This window comes from Nuphar pumila, chromosome 4 (genome assembly GCF_984573655.1).
Source record: "Nuphar pumila chromosome 4, dmNupPumi1.hap1.1, whole genome shotgun sequence".
In the NCBI taxonomy this organism is placed as follows: Eukaryota; Viridiplantae; Streptophyta; class Magnoliopsida; order Nymphaeales; family Nymphaeaceae; genus Nuphar; species Nuphar pumila.
This window is the reverse complement of record NC_143252.1, coordinates 107,394,877-107,416,826: the sequence shown is the minus strand read 5'-3', so window position 1 is coordinate 107,416,826 and position 21,950 is coordinate 107,394,877. Positions and strand designations below refer to the sequence as shown.

General features: G+C 40.0%; 1 protein-coding gene and 2 long non-coding RNA genes across 4 annotated transcripts in view; 2 read left to right on the top strand and 1 right to left on the bottom strand.

Moving 5' to 3' along the window:
- LOC149840461 (uncharacterized) overlaps positions 1–10,732 on the top strand; it is a 30,088-nt gene extending 19,356 nt beyond the window's left edge. Inside the window, exon 2 of the long non-coding RNA XR_016431395.1 lies at positions 10,284–10,732. This is a non-coding gene — a long non-coding RNA (uncharacterized LOC149840461). The remainder of the gene's footprint in view (positions 1–10,283) is intronic.
- Positions 10,733–12,335: 1,603 nt separating this feature from the next.
- LOC149840460 (uncharacterized) lies at positions 12,336–13,214 on the top strand. Its single transcript, XR_016431560.1, has 2 exons — positions 12,336–12,403; positions 12,818–13,214. It is a non-coding gene; the product is annotated as an uncharacterized LOC149840460 (long non-coding RNA).
- A 2,157-nt stretch (positions 13,215–15,371) lies between these two features.
- On the bottom strand, positions 15,372–16,979 carry LOC149840459 (uncharacterized). 2 transcript variants are annotated; one of them, XR_016431559.1, is made up of 3 exons: positions 16,915–16,979; positions 16,320–16,783; positions 15,372–15,508 (listed from the first exon to the last, which is right to left on the bottom strand). XR_016431559.1 is itself a non-coding variant. In XM_090004441.1 (2 exons), the coding sequence occupies exons 1-2, from the start codon at positions 16,967–16,969 to the stop codon at positions 16,461–16,463; spliced, it is 378 nt and encodes a 125-aa protein (XP_089860567.1). In that variant the 5' UTR covers positions 16,970–16,979; the 3' UTR covers positions 16,302–16,460. The 2 variants fall into 2 exon arrangements, 1 of the variants encoding a protein (XP_089860567.1); XM_090004441.1 differs by lacking the exon at positions 15,372–15,508 and having other exon boundaries at positions 16,302–16,783.
- Positions 16,980–21,950: the final 4,971 nt, after the last annotated feature.

Genomic DNA, 21,950 nt, shown 5'->3' with positions numbered 1-21,950 from the left:
TTTGCGTGAAGAACGAAAAGATTGAAGAATACAAGAGGAAGAATCTCAAGGCTTCAAGAGTCTTCAGTTAGGATGTCATGAAAATAGCAAAGGTTTTCCTTCAAAAGTCTTTATTGGTGATCACCTTCCATGATCTATCCATGGTACTCCTTTCTATCTCATCTTCAAGATCTTGTGGAACAAACCAAAAACAGGTCCAAGGAAAAGATATATTCCAAACAAGATGAATCAATCAAAACCATATCAGATGATTCATCCAAGAAACTGGTGCAAAAAGATATAAAAGCATAATTATTTTATTTAAAGCACAAGATTCGTCAAGACAAGATAATTACTTATGCATGCAAAATGATTTTAGAAGATCATCTTTCAAAATCATATACTTAAAAAATAATGAGAAAATTTTAAAGTGTACGCGAAAATGTATAATAAGAATGCTTAATGCATTCACATGATTCAATAATGAACAAACAAAAGACCACAATGAGGAACATTGAGATAGTTCATGAAGTGACAACATAAAGAGCCTTCAAAGAGCAACCTATGTCACATGGGTGCGGGTGCGGGTGCGGGTGCGGGTGCGGGTGCGACACGGGTGCGGCGCAATTCCAAAAAATTTGGACACGGGGACTCGGCTATATATATATATATTAAAAAATATATATATATTTTAAATATTATAATTATATATATATAACAATAAATTAACACATAAAGATTGTAAATTTTAAAGCAAAAAAAAGCAATTCTTAACGCGGGTGCGGGTGCGGGTGCAGGGAGGGGCCGAGCCCCTCCTCTGCGAGCAGAGGGTGCAGGGAGGGGCCGAGCCCCTCCCCTGCGAGCAGAGGGTGCAGGAAGGGGGGCCGAGCCCCTCTTCTGCGTGCAAAGGGTGCAGGGAGGGGGGCCGAGCCCCTCTTCTGCGTGCAAAGGGTGCAGGGAGGGGGGCCGAGCCCCTCCTCTGCCAGCAGAGGGTGCAGGGAGGGGCCGAGCCCCTCCCCTGCGAGCAGAGGGTGCAGGAAGGGGGCCGAGCCCCTCTTCTGCGTGCAAAGGGTGCAGGGAGGGGGGCCGAGCCCCTCCTCTGCCAGCAGAGGGTGCAGGGAGGGGCCGAGCCCCTCCCCTGCGAGCAGAGGGTGCAGGAAGGGGGGCCGAGCCCCTCTTCTGCGTGCAAAGGGTGCAGGGAGGGGGGCCGAGCCCCTCTTCTGCGTGCAAAGGGTGCAGGGAGGGGGGCCGAGCCCCTCCTCTGCCAGCAGAGGGTGCAGGGAGGGGCCGAGCCCCTCCCCTGCGAGCAGAGGGTGCAGGAAGGGGGGCCGAGCCCCTCTTCTGCGTGCAAAGGGTGCAGGGAGGGGGGCCGAGCCCCTCCTCTGCCAGCAGAGGGTGCAGGGAGGGGCCGAGCCCCTCCCCTGCGAGCAGAGGGTGCAGGGAGGGGACGAGCCCCTCCCCTGCGAGCAGAGGGTGCAGGGAGGGGGGCCGAGCCCCTCCTCTGCGAGCAGAGGGTGCAGGGAGGGAGGCTACGAGCAGGGTCGACATACCTGACGGAGGGGGAGACGGTGGCTGCCTGTCGCCGGAGTTCGGATCGCCGGCGTGGTTGCAGGAGAAAGCTGCAGGGGCTGAGGGGGAGAGGCAAAATCGAGAGGGTAAGCCCCTCTCCCTGTCGATAAACCCCTTTTAGGGTTCGGCTGCCAAAAAAAATTTGGATCTGGGTCGGGTTTGGACCCGACCCGACCCGGATCCAAAACAAAATTTAAAACTCGAACTGGACAATTTTGGACTCGGTCAAAGTTGACCGAGTCCAAAATGTGGTCGGACTCGGCCCGGACTCGTTGACCGAGTCCGACTCGGAGTTGACCGAGTCCGGGCCGAGTCCAAAGCCGCACCCGAGTCCGTGCGTGTCGACGCGGGTGCGGCAACCCTTTAGTCGAGTCCGTGTGACATAGAGAGCAACACATAAGAAAATATATGAATCTTAATCAAGTGAGAGCTTAAAAATACATTATGAGCATATGCATATTGAATCAACACATAAAAGAGTCATTAATGAATATGCTCCAATCATTCTTTAATGCTTACAAGATAGGAAAACAAGTGTTTATTGATTTGAGTAATTGCGATTTCACAAAGGAAATGCTCAAGAGTATAAGATAAAAGAGAGTGTATAAAACACAAGAATTCAAAAAGTTTTAAGTTCATTTATGAGACAAAACTATCAAAATATATTCTTTGATTTGAACAATATGTGCACATAGCAATTGTGTTATCAAGTGAACATGAGTTAGAAAATCTCATATTAATACCAAATTTCAAATTCCCATAAATATGGAATTTTGTAAATCTCAACAATAGTTTATCAATTACATGCAATCACCTTATTAGACCTTCAAAAAAACCCATAAATCAAGTGTATAAGCTACTAGAACAAGAACATAAACATAATGCCACTAAGGGCCAAGACACACACGAATGTGCGTATAAACACATCTTGTCTACATATAATAATACTTGAAATGAGTGTATCAATGACTAGAACAAGAGAATAAATGTCAATATGGACTAAAAACATCTCTTGTCTACATAAAATAACACTCAAAACAAGCATGTTTAGCTACTACAGCAAGAGTACCATCCCAACCATGGGCTAAAAACACATACGAAGGTGTGACAATACATCTTTTGTCTACATAAAATGACACTTGAATTGAGTAAAAGAAGTCAACCATGGGCATACATCTCAGCGATTAGAACAAGAATACAAATGCCAATATGGACTAAAAATCACACACAATGATGTGAATCAACGTGCCTTGTCTACATATAATGACACTCAAGACAAGTGTGTTCAACTACTAGACCAAGAGAACAAAGCCAACAAATGGCTACCAACACACAAAGGTGTGAACAATATGTCTTGTCTACATATGATGACACTTAGATAAGAGGCATAAAAGGAGAAGACACTTGAGGCAATAAAGTTTGTAATGAAAATACAATTAAAGAACATCAATTTCTCAATATACCTTGAAACACTAAGGTTTCAAACTTTAGACATCTATCACAAGTATACATAATTAAAAGCATCCATAAAATCAACTGCCAAAAAACAAATGAGTGACATACTCATAATTAGAGATCTCAAAACAAGTCATTTTAGAGTCAAACTAAAAGTTGACAATCTAAAATGACATAACACGAGGTGCCCATAACTCACCTCGACAAACATCTCTAATGTATCAATAACAAGGCCAAAAAGAGTTGATGCATCATATAACAACTTGTGATGAACAAAATAAGGGCCATAAAAGGCAAAAATACTCTTTCAAAAACACAATGACATATAAAGAAATCATCTTGGGATAATCAAGAGAAGAAAACCAAGCTTTTAACAAAGAAATCACAAGAACTATAACGGTTTACAAAGAGAGCTTTAACACAATACCCAAAGAAAAAATATTCAAAAGTACTTGAAAATTTATAAAATTGGGATTAAATCCCATACAACAAGTTTTAATATTCTTTGATTGTGATAAGATATGCGGAAACATACAAAGCGGTATAAACACTTACAATGTCTTATAATGATTAAACAAAAGAGTCAATATCCAAGTCCATTACACTTTCACATAAAGAAATGTGCACAAAAGCTTCACAATGTAAAAATGTCTACGAAGAGACAATACACATACAAGCACAAAAGCTTTACAAAAGAGGTGCATGAAAGCACTCACACAACACTTGAACAAATACGCACAAAGGCGTAAAAATAGCAAACATGCACTAAGGCATGTATTTCATAGAAAAGAAGGAATGCTTGAGACCCTCAAGCCTTAATTATGCAATTATATGCTTAACAAATGAAATTTAAGACAAAGAACATCATATTACAGCCAATGTAGGCATCCTTTTAAAAGAAGAGATACAATCAAGAGGTTTTGAAACCTTACGTGAAAAATACAAACAAACAAGTTTATAAAGTTGCATCATTAGAAGAAAATCAAAACTAATGAAATCTTTTATACTAAAAGATGCAATAGACACACTATGCATATTAAGATTCTATATAGTGTGGGAAGTTCTTTTAAAAGATCTTTCTTAATGAACACAATGGTTTATACAACATATTTAATAAAAAAAAATTTCAAAATTCTTTAAATAAACCAAAAACATTGAAAGACCTTTAGGAGTTCTCACAAATAGTTATTATTAACAAGAACTACTTAGGATTCATAAAAAAGTGAATAACAAAGATTTAGATATGAGAAATTCTCATACAAGAATTATATCATTTTTTCACAAAAAATGCACTAAAAACTATAAACAAGAGAGAACCTCAAAACAAATTAGGCTTCATATGAGAGTCAAAGAGCTTTTAAGCAAATATCATTAATTTAGCAAGAAAACATATATAATTTTAGAAGTTAACTTATAGGTCAATCATGAAACAATTATGTAAAAAATCATAAATCTCACATAATTGAAGACAATTTTGAAAAACATAAATTACTATTATATGTGATGGGTAATCGATGAATGCGTAGAGAAGTATGTGAATTATCACAATCCTTCATATACAAAAAAAAATTCAATCTTATCCAAAAACTTCTTACACATACAAAAGATTTTTATCACAACCATGTATGCTCATTTATAAAAAAATCTCTAAAAAATATTCGTGTATAAACACAATGCTAAGAAGTGTGCACAAGGGTACAAGGAGAACTCTCACAAATGCACATATAATATGAACCTCAAGCTTTTAATACTTGAAGTCAACATAATAGAAAACACCTAAAGCCATACGAGTTCAAGTAGGATTGACATCAAATTTAAAAAATATAATATACGACCTATTTTTGAGCAATCATATATTTGAAAAACAAACAAGTTTACCAAATTTTAAAAGAAGATATTTTAAAACATGCGAACACGTGAAATGTGAAAAGAAATGATTCAACTATCATAAATACTAAATGTACAAAATATATGCAAGAAAAATAGTTTTATAATGCATAATACTTTAAGAAAGGGGATACATACCGAATAACTTCAAAAAAGAGAAGAACAATGAATACTTCACCATTTCTTGAGCGATACACTTTCCGATGCACCAAAAGACAACCCGATCGTGACCTCGCTCTGATACCATGTTAGAAAACAAACGGTTCGATAATGAACCCATAAATGCACACTAAAGGTGCAAATACACAAACCCACTAAAGGGCAACCAAAAACACATAAAGTGCTAAACCCACAAAGGGGTTAAGCCAAAAGGCTAAAAGAATCTCTCTTTATTATGAAAAATAGAGTAAAAACCCTTTTACAATGGAGCTAAAGCTCCCTCAAGAATAATGAAATATAAGGGGAAGACCCCTATTTATAACCCTTTAGAGGAGCCACATAGGGGGCTCCCAAAGCAGTTGTTGGGGGCTCCCCAACGATTCTTTTGGGGAGCCTCCCCAGGTGGCGCAAACCATAAAAAGAAGAAAATAAAAAATAAATTACAATCATATTCCAAATGGAATATGCGTAAAAATACATGAAATAACTAAACTACCCCTATGGCTAATAATAGAGAAATATATTATATATATATATAATTAGGTAGATACATATACATATATACCATATATGTATATGTATCAACCTATATATATATATATATAAAATATATATGATTACACTGATTAAGGAATATATTTTAACACTTTCTTCGCCTTCAAGGATTTTTATTTCTCCTTTCTCCATCAAGGTTATCTTTGACTCCGGTTCAGGAAACGAGCCTTGGACATAGCCCCAAAGCCCTTTCCCTTTAATATGAGTCTCCATGTTTTCGGCCCAAACGTGATAGTTGGTCCCATTGAGTTTGAAACCGAGAGAAGAATGAGAGTCTTTTTCACCCATTAGAAAGGAGAGATGATGAAAAAAATACATACTACAAATGATTTTTAGACCTTTCTTGATAGAAGAGTCTTTTAAAATATTGGATGAACAAGCGGATCCACTCCAATCACCAAAAAATCGAAGGCACACTTTTCGAGGCACCCGAAAAAGTGAGAATCCACACGATCTTTATTTTTCCAACCTTGTTCTGATACCATGTGAATAATCCTTGCAAACAATCAAGTTTTCAAATAACTTGATACTTCAAATACTCAAGACACAAAATAAATGCACTGTGTTTATAAGCTTTACACCACAAAAGAAGTGCAATAAATGCACAGTGTTTATAAGCTTTACACCACAAAAGAAGTGCAATAAATGCACAGTGTTTATAAGCTTTACACCACAAAAGAAGTGCAATAAATACACAGTGTTTATAAGCTTAAGGAGACAACTCCTTACTGTAATACATACCTTCAATGGGCTCACATAGCCCTTATTTATAAGCACTTAAAGAGCCGTTGGGCTATTCCCAACGGCTCTTATTAGAGACGTAGGGAATCAGCCCAACGTCTACCTTTTAAACTGTTGTACACTGTGTACAGAAATATTACATAAAAGAACAAAAATAAGAAATGAAAAAAATTACAAAAATAAGAAAAAATAAAAAGGAGGAATTACAATCATATTAAAAAGCATGAATATGCGTAAAATATAGAAATGACTAAAATACCCCTACAGCTAAAGAAATATATATTTTATATATATATAAGTAGATGAATACATGTACATATATATGAAATATATATACGAATATGTATCTTCTTTTATATATAGAAAATATATATAGAAAATACATTGTCTTATGAATTAAAATTTAACAGAGGAGACCCCTTGAAGAAGGGGCTGAAGAATCTCCATGAGTTGAGCCATAGAAACTGGTGCATCTTGATCTTTTGGCTCGACTTCAACTGATGCAACCTTCTTTTCATCTCTTCTCTTTAACTTTGGACATTGAGGCCTATAGTGCTCTGATTCATGATAATGATGACAAATAACTTTTCTTTTGTCAAACTCACCATTTTGTCTTCCAAAATGAGGAGGCTTGTAGGTGCGAGTATGATTCCCAGGCCTAGATACTGCTAGGACAGAATCATTATCAACTTTAGAGGAACCTTTTCGAAGACGATTTTTCTCCATTGTTAATTCTTCAATGGTTTCAACAATAGAAGAAATTTTTTCCCGGTGAAGAACGACCGATTTGGTGGACTCAAATTCCGGACTTAACCCAGTTATAAATTGGTAAAAGTGTTCAACATCGAGTTGCTTTTGGCGAAGCTCGATGTCTTCGGCACAGTGCCATTTTGGCTCTAGAAGAGATAGTTCTTCCCAAAGTTCGGATAACCCATTGTAATATTCTCGAATGGATTTGTCTCCTTGGGTTATCATCCGAACCTTTTCTTGAAGATTACACACATGTGCAATATCTTTAAGGGAATACATATTTTTAAGGTATTCCCATGCCTTATCGGCATGATCAAATTTGGCAAGGCTAGAGCACTTTTTAATGTCAACACTATTGATAAGCCATGACATTATCTTCGCATGTCCCATTCTCCACCCTTTTCACTTTTTTTCATAGGAGGCTAAAGCCTTTATTTTCTCCTCTTCCGATAATGGGACCTCCTTATCTCCCTCTTTCTTGGTAAGGGATAGTTTAGGTTTCGAATCGGAACCATCCACGATCCCCCGTAAGCCTTTACCCTATATGTAGTGCTTCATGATTGAAGCCCACGTTACATAATTTGTCACTTAATTTCATGGGAATGATGGTGACTTTGTCATTGTCATCCATTGTTTACAAGAGGGGGAAAAAGGAAAAAGATAGAAGAAAAGAACAAAAAAAAGTGAGAAGAGAAAGGGATACAATACAAAGATGATGAAACCCTTCGAATGATGCGATTTGAAGCCGCTAATGAAGTGATAAAACACCTCTCTCTCTAAGTGACAAAATACTTTGCAAGAACAAGGTGATAACACACCTTTTGCACAAGGGACATGGAAACCGAGGCGGCCTTTCTCCAAGATCTAATAATCCCGTAGCTTTGATACCATGAAATGAAATGGTTGTCTTCCACGAATGCCCTTGGAACACTCAAAGCGAAGTGTCTAAAAGACACTTTAAGCAAAGCCCTTAAAAAGGGTAAAAGAGGAACAACACATGCATAAATAAATATTTTATTTATGTAGAACAATGCTTGAAAAGCATTACAAAGAGAGTGGTTTTACAAGAGGGGACTAGTCCAACGGCTAGAAATCTAGCCGTTGGACTAGTTCCAACGACTAGATAGTTTGGTGGAACTTAACCAAACTATATTATCTAGTTCAATATGAACTAGATAATATATATTACAAATAAAAAATAAAATAAAAAAATAGAAAAAATATATATTTATATAATAATAATAATATAATAATATTATTATTATATAAATATTTATATGTTACATTTTAACAGTTTGATCCTATGAAAGATTAGCTCTCTACATGACAGGCATGTGGCATGTGTTTGTGTGCCTGCACGTCTGTGTGCATGTTTGGTGTGTATGCTTGCCTGTCTGTGTGTGCCCGTGCATGCCTGGAAGCTAGCTCTTGTATTGCTTTGTGTTGAGCGAATATGATCTTTTAGCCAAGGCAGATACCGTTGTATATCTATGACTTTCTGATTACAAGGGTGAGTTGAAGTGCCGGTTTGAGTCATAACGTAATGTAGGTATGCATAGATATTGTTGGTGACTGATATTTTTCTGCTGTTAGTGGTTGCAACTTATCTTCAAAATTAGTGTTTAAGTTGAAATTTTTTATTCTGCAAGATAAATTGTTTGTTCTTCGCTGATATTTACAATTACATGTGATCCTCTCTCTAGCTGCTTTGACCACCATTCCCTTTGTTCTTGTGGTGGATGTGTAGGGAATTAGGCACATTCTAGCTGTAAGATCAAGGTTGATGCCCTGGCCTGAGCATCGTTTGTCTGTCTTTAGCTTGTTTTCTCTTGGTGAATTTACCGTGAAGAAGCAGACCATAATTATTGGTTTATCCATGATGAGCGTTTAGCTTCATCTCCTCCTTTTGAATTAGATGGGTGATGCTTTGAAGCTCAACTGCTTGGATGCGTGATAGTGGGAAAATTGTTGAAATGTGAATAGAATTGCATGTAACTCTAGCACATCAAGCGCACACTTAGAAAAAAAATTCTGATGAGTTCACATACTTGATGATTCGTAATATCCAAATGATGAAACTAGATACTCGTCTTTTATTCAGATGCTAAATGCTGATATATGTATGAATCTCTTGCAAGATGTTACTCGATATCTCTAATTTGCTAGTATTAGTAAAATATGAGTACCAAATAGTTTGTTCCCTATGCCTCAACTGTCTTGCTAGATATTCTGTAGATCATTTTTTTTATTATCAAGATGGGGTTAGGCAGACCCCTACCAGTTACAAAAGAAATCAGATCACCTAATACAAATCCAAAATGGAAGAAACCACTCAGGTGGTTTATCCTTCCAAAACCTAGTGATACATGAGGAAGCCATCTTAGCCAACCTATAAGAGGTACCATAGCTTGCCCTGGATGTGTATCTGCACTTGAAACCTTTAAACAACTGGATGGAATTAAAGAAAGGATCCTATGCAAGCTCATATGAAGACTGTCGTGCCAACACAGAATTTAATTAAAGGGTTTTTTGGCAAATTGGTCCTCGCCTTATTGGCGATTTGCAAAATAGTCCTTGGCTTATGTCATTTTGCAAATCGGTCTCCCTGCCTTTTCATTATCCTTTGCAAATTAGTCTCTGAAGTTAACAGCAGTCAGTTTTCCTGACGGTAACTGTTAAGGGCATGCAAATTGACAGTTCTGCCTCCATTGTGGACCATTTTGCAAAAACAAATAAGGCAAGGACTGATTTGCAAAAAGTGAGAAAAAATAACCATTGTCTTCAGTGAGGATAGGTTGTTTAGCTCTGATTGTGTAAGCCCATATATTTTTAGGGTTTCTCTTGTTTGAGTGAGCAACTTCTTTTGATTTGTGTTTTTTGCAAATTATTCTCTGATTTATTTGTGCTGTCAATCATAGTTGCCAAAATGTTACTTTATGGTATGGCCTCACTAAATCTGATGAGGTGGGGTGTGGGTTTATATGAGTGATTGGGCATGAAGAGAGTGGGGGTTGTGGGGTGGGGATGATCTGGGCACAGGGTCAGTAGGATGCAACGTAGACTAGTGAAAGGTATGTTGTTTTTTGGGGCTGTTGGGGTCCTTAATTGTTTTTAGTACCTGTTTTACTCCTATTTTGCTGCTATTGGGTGACATCTACCAATTTAATCTCAATTTGCATCGGTTTTAGTTAGGATTCTTCTGTTCAGGATCTTTTATGTTGTTGCTGATGCTGGGAAGTCGTATGCCATCCGTTTTGGGTTGGGTTCTTTCTCTTGGCTGTTGCTGTTAGTCTTGATCAATTGCTGCTGCTGCTACTGCTACTGCTACAAGTAACGGAAGTGGAAGAGAGAAGAGAGGCAGTCGCCTTGTGAGCCATTGACAGGGAAGGAGATGGAGATAGAGTTGTTGGGTGAACTATCAACGGGGAGGGGTTGGTTGTCAGGGAGAATCCAGATGAGCAGTATTTTAGTGATCAGTTAACCATGGTCAGTGTTTGACCATGGTTAAACTAACAGGCCTTGACAGAAGGACCAGTTTGTAATAACGGTGAGAAAGGGGGCCTCTAACTTGTAAAAAATTGTAAAAGGTAGGTACTATTTTGCAAATGGGCTATAAGACACGGATTTATCCACCTAAGTGGTCATCTGACTGATGCATAAGGTAGCTTTATGATGGGCACAGTTCAAACTGGAAACTAGATTCTAAAGTTGAAGGTTTTCGTTGATCGCATAACGTTTCTTTGATGAGGCTTTTTTGGGGTTATTGATTCATTAAGGGCGTTTTGTGAATCAATGTACTGAAAGGAGAACCTTCAGGCTATACATGATTTCACAGTTTGATAAAAAAAAAAACTACACTCTGATTTTCGAATGACCTTTAAATTTGTAATACAATCATTTAGGTTTTCTTTATGTTTTGTTCATCGTTCGCTGGAAAAAGAAAAAATTTGGGGGTTAACAAGATATTTATAGAATGTTCTGGAAGCAAATATGGAAGCATGTATTCATGAAATTCATAAGATCTAGACAATTGATAGCATCCAAACAGCTCCTGGACAATTGTGCTGTTTCCCCAAAGATGGAAGATGATCAGTTGCAGCAGCACAATAAAAGTGTGCCATCACATTGCACCTGATCTTCCCTCTTTTCTCCTTGTTTTTGAGGGTTCAAGAGAAAGCCGTTGATCTGAAATTCTTACATTTTCTATTGGAAGGGTAGAACCGACACGACGTGTTCAGAAATTTTTATTAAAATATTGTCAAAAGTATTAAAACTGATATTAAATAATGTTTGTACGTGTCAAAGACGTGTCAGTGTGTCACAATGTATCCGACTAATGCCACCCACGACACGCACTCCAGATGGCATAGCTTCAAAGAACTCTGCCACTGGTAGAGTTTATTCTACTAATGTCACTCTTAAGCCTGGATATAGAAAAGGGTAGGGCTGAAAAACAAGCCGAGCCGATCATGGTTCAGCTCATAATGGGCTCATTCAAACTTGTAAAGTAGGCTGAAATAAGCCGAATATGCACAATAAATGTTCGGCGGCTTGAGAGCTCAAATCCTATTGCTTCCGACTTTTAAACACTATATTTTTCTGGTAAAGTGAGACGGCATTTTTTATGCAAGTGAATTAGCTTGAGCTCGGCTCGATAGGACTAGATTTTTTTTTTGTTGGGTAAATGAAGAAACAGTAGGTCTAGAGCTTAAACTCTATAACTTCTAACTTTGAAACAATCTATTAAACCTTAGAACCATGGTCATGAAGTTTAAATGTTTCCACTAACGATCCACTACAGGAAAAAAAATACTTTTATTGGCTGCTGGCGCGCCAGTTTCACTGGTACTATTTTGCTTAGCGTCAGTGAAAAACTAACCGCCAGTATAATTAGTTTTTTTTGGTGCACTGCAAAATTGCATCAGCGAAGAATCGTTTTTTGGCACAACACATAAGTGGGCCAGTCAAAAAAGACTTTTTTTTACGCATGTAAAAAGTGTCCCAATAAAAGCTCTTTTCACTTGCGCTAATCTACTTATAGCCGAAAAAGAGTATAGTTTAAAAGAGGCCAAAAGGCACGATTTGCCTCTTTTCGTTTTTTTTTTCCTCTCTCTCATCCGAAGCGAAAGAGCGTTAGACCAATGAAGACTCCACTTGTGTGGTAGGAGCAGCTGGTGCACGTCAACTTGTGTTGGGACGTTAAAGGTTCAAAACCCAATGGTATAGTGGTATGTTCTGCCTGATCCCAGCTTGCCTTTCAAAAACAAAAGGGGCGTTAGAGAGCCTCTTCTCCTTCAGAGATCCATCGGTAATCTCTCTTTTCTGTATCTCCCCTTCTCCTCTTCTCTAAGATCTTTTCTTCCTCTCCCTGGGGTTGTCTTCTGTTCTTCGATTTGGGAGATCATCCGTTGTTGGATTTTTCCTTCGAGTTTTGGGATTTTTCTGGTCTTCCTTTCCTCTTTCGCTCGTTCGCGGGATTTCTCGTGACTCTGAGTTTGTTCCCTTCTCTTGAAGGCAAACCGCGTTTTTTTTCGTTTCTACTGGTCGAGTTAGGGTCAGGGATTCTTGGGGTTTTCCTGCTTCCGATCTTTGAACGTTTGTTGTTGAGATGAGAAGGGGCATAGCTCTCTCTCTCTCTCTCTCTCTCTCTCTCTCTTGGGGAGTTGAAATTATTGTTTTGTGGTTGTCGTTGACTCTCTTTCTTTGGTTTTCTTGTTGGAAGATTGGTGGAAAATGTCGGGGAAAGGAGCGAAGGGGATTTTGATGGGAAAGAAATCCGCTGCCAACAAGGATAAGGAGAAGAAGAAGCCCGCTTCTCTCTCGTCTTGTGCTAGTGGTTCTGAATTGGGTCTTCATGAAGAAGGCTTAACAATGGTTCTTTGATTGCTGCTAGTGAGATGTGTCCTTGGTGAAACTTGTTCTGTCACAGTAAACTGGTGCTAGTGGTTCTGCTAGTTAGATGTGATCTCGTCAAGATGAGTAACAACTCCTGACATATAGTTTTGATGGAGTTCTTGACTTCTATGTTTTATACATTACTTTTCAGAGACTGAACTCTTTGAAGAACTTATTTTGTCTGTTCGACATTCTTGAAATGAACATATAGTCTAGTTGTTTTATATTCAATCTTTAATGTTGCACATCACATGGAGTCTCAGCTCGGTTTGTATTGGTAATGTATATGTTTCATACAAATTGATTCTTGTGAGCCTCATGTATATTCTTATTGTTCAGTTTGATAGTGGATCTGTCGTGGTTTTCTGTGAATCACACATCACACTATCGTTTCTTTTTTTGCTCATTGAATTTCACCCTCTCCTGTTTTTTCGTTTATTGTTCACAGTGGATGAACGGGCTGTAGATGTAGTTATGGACAAGCTGTTTAAAAATTACAAAACATGGTGCAAGTTTTTTGGGCGCAAGCATAGTTTACAGTGAGAGTGTTACTGAAGTTTTGTTAAATTATCTTCTCCATTTATTGATGATGCATGACCCACAACTTGAAATCCTTTGTGATGGCTACTCTTGCATGTAAGGTCTCTAAAGTTTGGAGAATTCCATATCTGGAGAACCTGTGCACATGCACATGTATGTGCATGCAGCATGCTTTTGCTTGTGTGTAAATACGCATGCATGAGGGCCATTGCTTGGTGCAATAATAAAGTGCTCAGGCTGTCAGTGAGAAACTATGTCGCTAGGACACAGACTAAAATGACATGGGACACGTTCTCCATTAAGAATGGTATACAAGGGGACTAAACATGAGGGTTTGTTGGAGTGACCCTGTGACAAGGGGACGCAGTCATGGGTTTGAGTCCTGAGAGTGGCCGCTTCTTGCAAAAGATGGAAGGTTAGGACTGTCTCCAATCTATCCATCCCCGGCACCCAAGAATATGGGACTGCACTGGGTATGGATATTTCATGCATCACATGCATACGTACATATATACATGCACAAATATTTGCGTATATGTTTTTGTGTATGTGACAGTCCAAGAATGATCGTACTGTGCTAGAATTGGAAGATTATAGATACATCAAGCTCATGCGCACCAATGCTGTAAAACTCAAATTGCATTGAAACATAAAAGTGGTCTGAATTGGATTGCATCTGCAAAATAAAAAATGGATTAAATTAAGTTTTTTTTCCTCTTTGCATAACTAAAAGTTCATTTCTTTAAACACTAAAGTAGCAAAAGTGTGGCTAGACTCCTTAAGGAAAAAAGTGTGCATATACTTATTCTAATAATCAGGTCTAGATCTGGTATGTACTCTTTATGATCTGCTCATTAGGTATTAGTGTTGTCTTTCCCTGATAGGCATACCACTCTGCTTCATGAACTCATGAACTACCTCCCAGCTTTGTGGATGCTTCAATTTGGTTTCTAGATATTAGCAGGAACAGGAGAAATCTTAGCATTTTAAATGATGACACTGTTCATCTGTTATACATAAGCTCATCATTGTTTGGTTCTTTTACTAGCAGCTAGCATGTTGCTTCTTTTGTCATGCCTCAACCAATCATTTGTGAGTAAATGTCATGCATCTACCCAAACGCAGCATTCCAGTTCCCTAGTCCTTAGTTGCACATAAATGCTCGGGCTTTGCCCATTTTAGGTTTAGTATGATCATGGCAGCAGAGTTCCCAGTTTAGCAATATAGATGTTGTTGCTCTCATTTGGAGTCTTAACTTCTAAAATGCAAATATATACAGGTAAGAAGAAAGGAGAGAAGAAGAGCAATGTCTATTTGCACTGATTGAGTTAATCTCATTCAATATGTCAAAAACATACATAAGATCATCTTGCTTCTGCATGAAGTATGGAGCTTTACAACCTTTGACCCCAATGTTCAATGTTGGCAACTTTCCTTTTTATCCATTTAAAGCCAATGTCATGAACTCAAAGGAACATGGTAGGACAGCAAAGCTAGTGATGCATGAAGCAAAGGATATAAGGTTGTCCTACAAATCCAATGCACTTCAAAAGGCAGATGAGCATTTTGAAAGGCCCTTTTCCAAGAATCACAGCCATAATTCATTAGAAGCCCAACCACATGCACAAGATGGTAATCCTAGGAATATCACATGCCATGATGGCCGAGACTTTTCATTATTCCACTTTGATGGCAGTGTCTGCTAGATTTCCCCTGATTGCACTCTCTTTAAAAGATGAAGTTATTGGTGATTTTCATTCACGTTCACAGATTGCTGCTCCCTGTGCAACTTGATGTTGCACAAAGAAAGAAAGAAGGAATTATAGAAGAATATATCCTGTTTGCAGCAAACAACAGCATTCGTTTTGCATTCTTTTGATCACTTTGCATAGATTTGAAGAATGCCTTTTTACCAGCCAGAAGTTGCAGCATTGTAGAGTCCTAATCCATGAAGTAATTTCAGCTGCATGTTGCCAACCTGTAATTAGGTACAGAATATTGTCAAAGATACTCAGTTTTCCTGCTTTCTCAGCTGAATTCTATTCAATTTAGTTTTTTTTTTCTTTTTACTGTAAAAAAACTGCGAGATTGTTGATTTTTTAAATATAGCTTTCCATTATCAATGAAATATTTATTGATATTTTATCAGTATAAACTGAGCAGTTGATTACTATTCAATTTATAAACGAATCAGTTGATTGCTATTCAATTTAGTGTTTTTTTTCTTTTTAATGTGAAAATTTTAGAGATTGTTGATGTTTTTTGTATGAGCTTTCTTTTGTCAGTGAAATATTTATTGATATTTTGTCAGGATAAGCTGATGACATGGAAATTTTGCACATTAATCAAACGTTATGCCTATCGTGACCATTCCTATAGACCAAGCTGATTTTAGTGTTGAATCAATGACCAAACACAGTTATCTCAGGCATTCCAAGTGTTTATGGATAATGGAATGTAGATAAACCAGGAGGTGTTCTCAGGGAACGTTGATTTGTTGCTTGGCATGATTTTTAAGAGTTTCAGATGGAAAAAAAGGAAAATTATGCTAGTTTTTTTTTCTTTCAAAAATGCTAAACTATTTGCATTTGATGGAAAGCGTGTTCATTCCATTTAGATTTCGTATGGATTGTCTTATATATTGATAGATCAACTTATACAACGGAATTGAGTAAACATTTATCTTCAGTTCAAATAAAAAGAGTTAAAATTGATACAATTTTTTCTCAAAAAAAAAAAAAAAACGATATAACGGATTTTATATCTATATATTTTCTAGCAATATTTACCGGCAGCACCATTTACTGACGCATCTACTGGCCCGAACGTAGCGCCAATAAAAGTGTTTACTGACGCTAAGGAGACTTTTACTTGCGCTAGCTTAGCGTCAGTAAAGGTCAGATTTCTGGTAGGAGGGATGTAGCGAGCGATCAGGAGCAGTTGGCGAGGTGATGGGAGAGCAGTTGGAAGGCAGCGGCGTCGTAGTTGGCGTAGCGGAAGGTGAGGTGCTGCATGTAGCGGATGGCCCCGCCCTTGTTGAGGAGGCAGCGCTCCCCGACCTTCAATATGGTGTTGGGGTCGTAGGGCTCCGTGCTGTAGAAGTTGGGGCAATAGAACGTGACATTTGTCTGATCGCAGGTGCAGTTGCTCTGGAGGACGGCCTCCCACTCGGGCTGCCCTCTGATCGTCTGCCCCGTCTTTCTTTGAGAGATCCTAAAGCTCGTAGACTTCTCACATTGCTCTTGACCCCTCGCTGAACAAAGTGAACCCAAACCCTTTTAATTTTTTTTGTGTGCATATGTAATATATATATATATATATATATATATATATATATATATGAGAGAGAGAGAGAGAGAGAGAGAGAGAGAGAGAGAGATTTACCATGGGCAAAGATGACAAGGATGAGAAAAGCAAGCAAGGCATGGTGAGAAGCCATTGTTGATTGATTTCTCTTTTTTCTTTGGTTGGGGATTTTATATGGTTTGCTTATTCTGAAATATATGATCTTTTATAAATATAAAAGACAGAGTTTATGGAAGGCGGAGTAGGTGCAATCACATTGCACACCTTCAGTGTGCCGCTGCACCTGATCTGCCCTATGACTGGGTACAGCCTGTTTGTTGTGGGGGCATAACAAAAGATGGATGGCAGATCAGCAACAGCGGCACAGTGTGCAATGTGATTGCACCTGATCTGCCATTCATTTTATGTGATGGAATATTTTGGAAAATCTTTTAATTTGTTGACTAAAAGTCTTTTGTTCTCTGTCTATAAGCTTTCTTGGGGGGCCCAACAGCGGATGGTGAGTGATGAGGTACAGCAGCACACTTAAAGCAGAATCCCAAACCCCAATCACATTGCACCTTATCTAGATTTAGTTATAACTGAGAGCAGATCAGGTGCAATCACATTGCACACCAGAAGTGTGCCGCTGCACCTGGCTGCCCTCCAGAGTACAGCCTGTCAGCTGTAGGGCCCAAGAGTGAGATGGAGGTTAGCCAGGTGCAGCGGCACACTTTTGCTGTGCAAGGCGATTGCACCTTATCCTTACACGTTATAACTTCCCTTGAATTTTCATGGCCCCACCATTTTAGTGGTTTATAGTATTCCATTTGTAAGACCCTATGGCTACACTTTGGATCCCATACTTGGATCTAACAAATGCATTGGGTTGTGTGTGGTTCAGGCTTTCATATTGGGGGGCTTGAGATGTGGGAGTGGAAGCGGCAGGGCATGTGAGGGTCATGGGCTGTTGATGTTTGAGGGTCCGGGCTGGTTATGCCCCTTTCAGTTGGGGTATGGTGTCAATGGGCGGGGATCTTTTGGGAAATGGTGCAGGAGGTCGACTGGGGCTTTGGTTAGGATATACAGGCTGCCTTTCTTCTTGTACAAGCAGGGCATGATTCAGTATAATTAACTATTGTTACCACCTTGGAGGTCGCCTGGGTGGCCAGCAGGATGGTTGTGAGGGTGCTGACATGAAGGCCGCTAGCACATGGGTGTGTATCTATAGCTTTCATAAGTGGGCCATGTAAGCAGGATATACAGGCTGCCTCCCGAAATAGTTAATTTTTTGTATTTTTTTTTAAAAGCCCAGTCTTAGCCCATCCCTGATTCCATATGAAATAGATTTTTATCCATTTTTTAAACCCAGTCCAGTCCTAGCCCAGCCCTGACTGCAGCAAATAGTTTGATTTGTCCATATGAAATAAATTTTTATTAATAATTGTAGCCATTTTTTATTTTATCTAAATTTTTTTTCGGGGGCGCTGCCCCCGAACCCCCAACTATCACACAAAATATATATTTTTGCTACAATCCTGTTTGCCCCCCTCCCTCACATGAATCCTAGCTACGCCACTGCATGTAAGGCAGGATGGTCATGGGGCCGCACCTGGGGTTTTTCCCAGCAAGCGTTCCGCATCATAAAAAAAGGTATGATTAATTGTTGTTGCAATCTGTGAGGCTAGGCCTTGGATCACTCTATTGAGGAGGCTACACCAAATTCAGTTTATCTGTTGCAAACTGAACTCAGAAGTTGGCTTTCTTTGGGCATGAAAGAGCTTTGTGACTGGGTCTACTTATGGCATGCTTGATGGGTTTCATGTGGACTGTTGAAGGAAGCCATATGCTTAGTTTGTTAGGATGCTACACTCGGGCTTGATCGGTTTTGGTCAGGATTTGCTATCTTATAATTGTCGTACAGGAGGTCGATGCACCCTCAATCCGGAAGATATTGAAAATATCAGTGTTACTCCTACTCCTATGAAGATATATATGCTAGGAAGACAACCAAATAATAGAAAATAGCAAATTAAAATTCAATAAATCAAAGAAATAAACAAAGGTTTTCATTCATCAACTACCTATAATAATCCCTATAAAGACTATCTATAGGGTTAAAGAGAAAACCCAAATCATAATTTGGATATGAGATAGATCCATTGTATAAAAAGATCTAATTCTAAACAAAACCCTTAACTAAAACAGGATCCAAATGAACCCTTCAGACCAAGATTGTCCTGCTTCACCTCCATCATTCTCCCTGTCTTGGGGAAGGCTAGCCCTCGAGCTTGAATTCACTTACGTTTCTTCCAGTTTTTCTCGACCAACCTGAACGATTGAACTGACGTCGCCTCTTGAACACAAAGACTCAATATGGGTGGGTTAGGAGGTTTTAGCAATGACAGGATCCGATTATCAAAGGATCCAAGTAGAATGACTATGGATTCTATAATGAATTTCAAACGGATTCACATATGGGTCCATGGTCTGATTTGATGGATTTAGAAAAATCTATCTAAGGTTTGACCCTAACCATGTAGGTGAGAATGTACTAAAAACTGGGGTTTGGGTTGTACCAGGTGGGCTTAATAAGGCATTTGCGATCAAATGAGTATGTTTACGTGGGGTTTGGATCAGAAAATGGTCCCTAATAAAGTTAAAGGGGTTAAATAGGATTGTAATTAGACATGGTTGGGGTTGGTTCAGGTTCAGACCTGCCAAAACACGGTTATGGGTTTAGGAACCGGGTTGGTTGCTCAGAGAATGAAGACTCAAGTTTTGGAGTCCTGAACCGGTTTTTAGTTGTTCTAGTACAACAAGGACCCGATTCAGGGCAGAACCAGTTCCACCGAATGAGAGGAACCGACACCAAACCCACAGTCTGTAATGGTGGTGGGTCAGGCGGCCATCCCACTGATTGGGAGGGATTCGGTCGGCATGAGGATGCCGATCAGATTCAGGTTGACACTGGAACCCTGCCCGACTGGTTGATCCTCACAAGCAAGGCAAGGGTAAAACCCATGTTTAAAAAAAAAAAAAATACCAGACCCGGATTGGATCTGGATCCAGAACCGGGTTACCACCCCCCGTGCCTTTATAAACACCCCCGTAGGGGGGGGGGTGTTCTTTAAATAGAAAACGCAGACCCCATGCGTCTCCCGCCTCTCTTCCACTCGACAACCCCCGCTCTCCTCCTTCTCGTCCCTCACCTGCCGGAGACCCCCTTCACCAGCAACTCCTCGCCGGAACCCCTCATGACGTCGGTGACACCAGCTGGCATCCTCCCACAGGCTCGAACCCCCTTCACGACACTCCCCCTGTGAAACCCTCTCTCGTTCTCTCTCCCTGATGCTGGCAACCCCAGTCCGACCAGCCTCCCCGTGCCACGTCTTTCTCAGGTGAACTCTCTCTCTCTCTCTCACTCATTTCTCTTTTCTCGCCTCCCGTCCCTCTTCCTCTCTCTGAGGTCGGGGAGGGGCATCGTCCCCCTCCCCGCCTCCCTATGTGTCCTCTCTCAGAGGACAGGGAGGAGCGCAACCCCCTCCCCTTGCGTTCTGATCAGGGGAGGGGTGTCATCCCCCTTCCCGCTGCTTGTTTCCTCTCTTAGAGGACGGGGAGGGGCGCAACCCCCTCCCCTTGCACGTTGAGTCATGGAGGGGGGTGTCGTTCCCCCCTCCTCACTGTCGTGAACATCAACCCTCTTATTCTCTCTCCCTTCTCTTTCTACTTCTGTGCACATCCAACAGACGATCTTACATTGCTCCATCAAACACCGACTGACCTGCATACTGACTGTAGCATCGTTCAACTTGATGAGTTGTGGAGCCTGATTCATAGTTTTTGTCCTTATAGGAGAGGGTTTGGGGGTTCCTCTCAGCGTGGGTAACATCATTCAACTTGATGAGTTGTGGAGCCTGATTTAGAGTTTTTGCCCTTACAGGAGGGGGGTCCGGGGGCTCCCCCCCAGCGCGGATTCCGCTGCGCGGTCAGCGAGCGGGGGGTCCAGGGGAGGTCGCCCCTGGCGGGGGGGGGCTCGGGGGCAGCGCCCCCCGGACCAAATTTTTTGGGAGCCTTGTATAATTTTTTTTTATTTTCTTTCCCTCTTTTAACTATCGAAAAAGAGCAATAAAATGTTTTGTTTAATCGTGAGACTTATGTTTCCTTCGATTGTTTCTTGCTTAAGGTTTTCGTAACACCCCTTCCCACGAATTTTCTATTTTTCTTTTTTTGTTTCTTTCCCACAATTTTTTCAATGACTCTCCTACAGCGATTTTTAATGTTGTCGGGTCTCCAACGAGCTCTACAACGATTTATAGTATTGTCCAATTTATAGTATTGTCAGGCCTTCCTATAATGATTTGTAGTGTTTTTGGGTCTCCAACAAGCCCAACAATGATTTATAGTGTTATCCGACCTCCTAACAACAATTTGTAGTATTGTCGGGCCTTTCTACAATGATTTTTAGTGTTTTCGGGTCTCCAACAAACCCCACAGTGATTTATAGTGTTATCCGGTCTTTCAACAGCGATTTGTGCAAATCACTATAACGATTTGTAGTGTTTTGGGGTCTCCATCGAGCCCCACAGCGATTTATAGTGTTGTTGGATCTCACTATAGCGATTTGTAGTGTTATTCAGTAAGCAAATTACTGTAAATCGCTACCTGAATCAGGACCAACTTGTCAGGGTCATATCTCCCTAACCGGAGGTCATATTTCAAATCGTTGGATGTGCACAGAAGTAGAAAGACAAGGGAGGGAGAGTGAGAGGGTTGATGTTCATGGCCTTCTCCAGGGGGAATTGTTTGTCTCCTTTGATTTCTTCTCTAAAGAGAGAAAGGGTTTTACAGTGTTTTACAGTGAAGGAAGAAGAAGAAGATGACGATAAAAAATTTAAACAAACATTTTTTATGGCTCAGGTTCGTTTCGTCGGATGACCATCGGATCGCTGGATCACCATTGGCGAAACGATTAAGGTTCGTTTCGATGCTACCCACGCTGGGAGGAGCCCCCAAACCCCCTCCTGTAAGGGCAAAAACTCTGAATCAAGCTCCACAACTCATCAAGTTGAATGATGCTATCCACGCCGGGAGGAGCCCCCAAACCCTCCTCCTGTAAGGGCAAAAACTCTGAA

Excerpts from the sequence above, each read along its gene's own strand:
- LOC149840459 (XM_090004441.1), bottom strand. The coding sequence starts at position 16,969 with ATGGCTTCTCACCATGCCTTGCTTGCTTTTCTCATCCTTGTCATCTTT. Across the intron at positions 16,784-16,914 it reads CCTTGTCATCTTTGCCCATG|CGAGGGGTCAAGAGCAATGT; the intron begins GTAAATCTCTCT and ends CACTTTGTTCAG.